A 5,899-nucleotide genomic window follows, 5' to 3' on the forward strand; every position below is an offset into this window, starting at 1 on the left:
GAATCATAGGGTAATTCTGTTTTTTAACTTTTTGAGGAACCTCCATATGATTCTCCAGAGTGACTGCACCAGTTTACATTCCCACCAATAGTGGAAGAGGGCTCCCCTTTCTCTGCATCTTCACCAACACCTGTTGTTTCTTGTGTTGTTAGTTTTAGAGATTCTGGGAGTTGTGAGGTGATATCTCATCATGGTTTTGATTTGTGTTTCCCTGATGATGAGTGATATTGAGCATCTTTTCATGTGTCTGATAATCATCTAGATGTCTTCTTTGGAAAAGTGTCTATATATGTCTTTTGCCAATTTCTTAACTGGATTATTTGTTTTTGGGTATTGAGTTTGATAAGTTCTTTATAGATTTTAGATGCTAGCCCTTTATCAGATATATCATTTGAAAATATCTTCTCCCATTTGATAGGCTGTCTTTTAGTTTTGTTGTTTCCTTTGCTGTGCAGAAGCTTTTTATTTTGATGAAGTCCCAGTAGTTCATTTTTGCTTTTGTTTCTCTTCCCTATATACCACATTAATAAAAGAAAGGATGAGAACCATATGATCCTTTCAATAAATTCAGAATAAGCATTTGACAAAATATAACATCTATTCTTGATAAAAACCCTTTAAAAAGATGTCATATACCTTACCAGCATAAAGGCCGTCTATGAGAGACCCACAGAAATATCATTCTCAATGGGGAAAAATGGAGAGTTTTCCCCTAAGATCAGGAATATGACAGGGATGTCCACTCTCACCATTACTATTTAACATAGTAATGAATGTTTCAGCTTTAGGAATTAGACAACAAAAAGAAACAAAAGGCATTCAAATGAGCAAAAAAGAAGTTAAACTTTCACTATTTGCAGATGACATGATACTCAATGTACAAAACCTGAAAGACTCCACCAAAAAATTGCTAGAACTAATACATTAATTCAGTAAAGTTGCAGGATACCAAATGTTGCATTTCTATACACCAATAACAAAGCAGCAGAAAGAGATATCAAGGAATTGATCCTATTTGCAATTGCATAACAACCAATAAGATACCAAAGAATAAACCTAACCAAAGAGGTAAAAGATCCATAATTGGAAAACTATAAAACACTAATGAAGGAAATTGGAGACTACACAAAGAAATTGAAAAATAGTCCATGCTCATCGATTTGAAGAACAAACATTGCTAAAATGTCTATACTATGCAAAACAATCTACATATTTAACATAATCCCTAATAAAATACCACCGTCATTTTCAAAGAGCTAGAACAAACAATCCTAAAATTTGTATGGAACCACAAAAGACCCTGATAGCCAAAGTGATCCTGAAAAAGAAAAGCAAAGCTGGAGGCATCATGATTCTAAGCTTCAAGGTATATTACAAAGATGTAGTCATCAAGACAGTGTGGTACTGGCACGAAAACAGATACATAGATTGATGGAACAGAACAGAAAACACAGAAATGAACCCACAACTGTATGGTCAACTCATCTTTGACAAAGCAGGAAAGAATATCCAATGGAAAAAAGACAGTCTCTTCAACAAATGGTGCTGGGAAGACTAGACAGCCACATGTAGAAGAAGGACTCTGGACCACTTTCTTTTACCATACACAAAAATCCATTCAAAATGGATGAAAGATCTAAATGTGAGACAGGAAACCATCAAAATCTTAGAGGAGAACGCAGGCAGCAACCTCTTTGAGTGGCTGTAGCAACTTCTTACTAGTAATTTTGAGGTTTATAATACAATTTTGCTGATTATAATCACAAAGCTGTGCATTAGATTTCTAGGATTTTTTAATCTATTGGTTGTATGAAATTTATAGTCTTAAAAAATATCCCCCTAATTCCACTATCCCACAGCCTCTTTAACCATCGTTCTATTCTGTTTTCATTAGTTCTGCTCTTTTAGATTCCACATTGATATCATAGAGTATTGTCTTTCTCTTTCTGACTTATCTCACTTAGTGTAATGCTCTCAGCATCCATCCATGTTGTTGCAGGATTTTCTTCTTTCTCATGGTTGAATAATATTCCATGGTGAATGGGATAATATTCCATGAATAATGAATAATATTCATATAATTCCAATAATATTCATGAATAATATTCCATGGTGTGTGTGTGTGTGTTTTATGTGTAACATCTGTATCTATGTTAAGCTAAACATGAATTTATACTAATGGCTCTGACTCTAATTCATTACCACCTGGACCATTCTAGCCTCTTCTCCTTGTCTATTTGTAACTTCCACTCCAGCAGTGAGAAACCTAACTTCCAACATCTTCAATTTATTTATTTAATTTTCCAATTCCAGCATACATGTTTAGAAACATTAGACTTTTGAAACTGCATCTGCTACAGGAAACACACTTTATCAACTAGAGTACAGTGTTTATGCATAGTTTCCTTTGGGTTTAGCTTTTTTTTTTAAGGGTTATTTATTTATTTATTTATTTATTTATTTATTTATTTATTTATTCATGAGAGACACACACACACAGAGGCAGATACACAGGCAGAGGGAGAAAGGGAGAAGCAGGCTCCATGCAGGGAGCCCGATGTGGGACTTGATCCCGGGACTCTAGGATCACGTCCCGAGCCCAAGGTGACGCTTAACCACTGAGCTACCCAGGTGCCCCCTTTGGGTTTAGTTTTATAGGCTCAATATTTTCCAGTGTTGCTTAAGTCAGTACTTTTGCCCCTACTGTAATCAGTAAGGTAGTTTTATACCTTTGTAATATAGATTGTTTTGTCACATTTTGCATTCCATTCTGGATCCTCAGTCTCCTAAATGATGTTTAAAATTTGCACATGATTAAGATTTACTCTTTGTACTGTTGAGGTAGATGGTTTGATATATGCATAGTGCCTTGGATATGCCATTATCATATTATACAGACTAGTTTTACTACCCTAAAAAAATGCCCTATGTTTCATCCATTCAACCCTTCCCACCCTCCCCTTAAGTCCCTGGAAATCACTCATCTTTTTACCATTTCTATAATATTGCCTTTCCCGGAATGCCATATAATTAGAATCATATGGCAGTATGTAGACTTTTTAAACTGAATTATTTCACTTAGCAATATGCATTTAAGATTCATCCATGTCTTTTCATGGCCTCATAGATCATTGCTTTTTATCATTGAATGAATGCTATTACATTGTACTGATGTACCAGAGTTTGCTTATCCATTTACCTATTAAAGAACATCTTGTTTAATTGCAGTTTGGGGGTGATTATGAATAAACTTTATCATGTTTTTATGTGGACATAAGTTTTCAACTCATTTGAGTGAATATCTAGGAATTTAATTGCTGGATCATATGGCAAGACTATGTTTTGCTTTGTAAGATGCTGACACCAAGTGACCTGTCCATCCCTGGGGAATAAGACGAACCCAAACAAACCAAACAGAATCTCCCCCATATTCAGTTTTCTACAATGACTGTCCTGGGTAAAAATAGCAATCCAATCAATGTCTTTTGCAGGTGACTAGGATGCACAGGAAATCAACTGCCTTCTCTATAAGTGCTAAATATTTTCAAAGTGAGAAAAGAAGGTCATGTCATTGGTAAGCAGTAGCAACCAAAGAACTTAAGGAAACAGATTTATAGGGATTAGTTATACCTAAAAATTATGTGGTTCACTTCTAACTGATTGGTATCTGTATGTGTTGTGTAATTTATATAATGACAGCTTATTCAGACAAATCCTTCTCTCCCACTCCCCACTATTCTATTGAAACAAAGTGGAAGGTTTAAAGAGGCAGCACAAGATGAGTAGATAAAGAAGATGTGGTCTATGTATACAATTGAATATTACTCAGCCATTAGAAACGACAAATACCCACCATTTGCTTCGACATGGATGGAGCTGGAAGGTATTATGCTGAGTGAAATAAGTCAATTGGAGAAGGACAAACATTATATGGTCTCATTCATTTGGGGAATATAAAAAATAGTGAAAGGGAATAAAGGGGAAAGGAGAAAAAATGAGTGGGAAATATCAGAGAGGGAGACAGAACATGAGAGACTCCTAACTCTGGGAAACGAACTAGGGGTGGTGGATCGGGAGGTGGGCAGGGGTTGGGGGTGACTGGGTGACGGGCACTGAGGGGGGCACTTGATGAGATGAGCACTGGGTATCATGCTATATGTTGGCAAATTGAACTCCAATTAAAAAAAATAAAGAGGGAAGAAGAAGAGGCGAGAACGACCCCCGGACCGGCCAAAGCCCGCGTGCCGCCGCATCCCCGCGTCCAGCGCTTACGTCCCGCCGCCGCCGCCACCATGCCCAAGAGAAAGGCTGAAGGGGATGCTAAAGGAGATAAAGCCAAGGTGAAGGATGAGCCACAGAGAAGATCTGCAAGGTTATCTGCTAAACCTGCTCCTCCAAAGCCAGAGCCCAAGCCTAAAAAGGCCTCTGCAAAGAAAGGAGAGAAGGTACCCAAAGGGAAAAAGGGGAAAGCTGATGCTGGCAAGGATGGAAATAACCCTGCAGAAAACGGAGATGCCAAAACAGACCAGACACAGAAAGCTGAAGGTGCAGGAGATGCCAAGTGAAGTGCGTGCATTTTTGATAACTGTGTACTTCTGGTGACTGTACAATTTGAAATACTATTTTTTATCAAGTTTTATAAAAATGCAGAATTTTGTTTTACTTTTTTTTTTAAGCTATGTTGTTAGCACACGGAACACTTCATTGTTGTTTTGGGGGAAGGGCATATGTCACTAATAGAATATCTCCAAAGCTAGATTGATAACAAGAGGGAAAAACACCTTCCCCTTCTAGTTTTGAGAAACTTCCTCTTGGCTCCCAGGAGGAGGGATTCCTTGATGTTGACACACATGAGCCACCTTGGTGGTGTGGAAAAACTAAAATTCATTTTTTTATGTCCTCTTCTCCCTCTCTGCCTTCAACATAGACTTGACTCCCTTAAACCCAGAGACCTGTTGGAACCTGATCCCATGAAATGGTTCCCAGTATGTCAGGCAATCTGGACTTTACGGTGTCACCACTGAGATGGCGTCCCTCAAAAGAGTTCCTTTTTTTAGCTTGTGGATCTTCAGATTGATAATTCTGCCATTTTCATTTCATTTCCTGAAAGTCAGGGTCGGCTTGTGAAAAGCTGTTAAACAACATGCTAAATGTGAACTGTCAACCCTCACTCTAAACTTTCCCTGTTCAGAGCATCACATGAAGACTTCATTGGGTTTTATAGTGGCTTTCTGATTTTGGTAGTCCATTGAAGAAGGGAGTTTGAAAGTTGTTGTATACTGTTAACGATCGTCCGCCCATGTCCTGCCTGAAATACCATGATTGTTTATGAAAAGTATCTTTAATAAAGCTGGATACAGTTTGGCTTGGAAAAAAAATAAAGAGGCAGCACATATAGGTCAGTATCTTGGGCAATAAGGTATCATTTTATTACCAAGAAGCTGGATTCAAGCACTACACATGCAACACACACATGTATGTCACTGTACAGATACATAGTTTGCTAATTTGATGAGTGGAGCAAAGGAGAAGGAGGCTACTGCACCTATTTTCTATGAGGTGGACATTAGGCAACATCAAGAAATAGATGACAACCATATACCAAGGCTCTATAGTCACAGTTAAGAGATAAGAATTCCAGGTGTTTTTATGCTCTGGCAATGTGTAACTCTAAGCAGATTAATCTGAAAAAAAAATATGTACTTGCCCACAACTGTACCCATTCCTCCTTTGTGGACTCCAGAGCCTGGCTTGGTAATAGTGTGGCAGTAGAAAAACCTGTACAGCAGCATCCTCTCTGTTAAACACACAAAGTCTTTCATCCTACAATAAACTATATTATTTGCACGAAAATATCACAATGACCATCTGCACAGCTATTTTTATCCATTTTTGATAA

General features: G+C 37.7%; 1 protein-coding gene across 1 annotated transcript; it reads left to right on the forward strand.

Moving 5' to 3' along the window:
- Window positions 1-4,200: 4,200 nt before the first annotated feature.
- LOC129498691 (non-histone chromosomal protein HMG-17-like) lies at window positions 4,201-5,372 on the forward strand. Its single transcript, XM_055308229.1, has one exon. It carries the CDS (start codon window positions 4,293-4,295, stop codon window positions 4,563-4,565), a length of 273 nt encoding a protein of 90 aa, XP_055164204.1. The 5' UTR covers window positions 4,201-4,292; the 3' UTR covers window positions 4,566-5,372.
- The last annotated feature ends 527 nt before the right edge of the window (window positions 5,373-5,899 follow it).

The sequence above is a fragment of the Nyctereutes procyonoides genome, unplaced genomic scaffold (genome assembly GCF_905146905.1).
Source record: "Nyctereutes procyonoides isolate TBG_1078 unplaced genomic scaffold, NYPRO_anot_genome, whole genome shotgun sequence".
NCBI lineage: Eukaryota > Metazoa > Chordata > Mammalia > Carnivora > Canidae > Nyctereutes > Nyctereutes procyonoides.

What these genes read in the sequence shown, in the direction of transcription:
- LOC129498691 (XM_055308229.1), top strand. Translation starts at nt 4,293, where the DNA reads ATGCCCAAGAGAAAGGCTGAAGGGGATGCTAAAGGAGATAAAGCCAAG.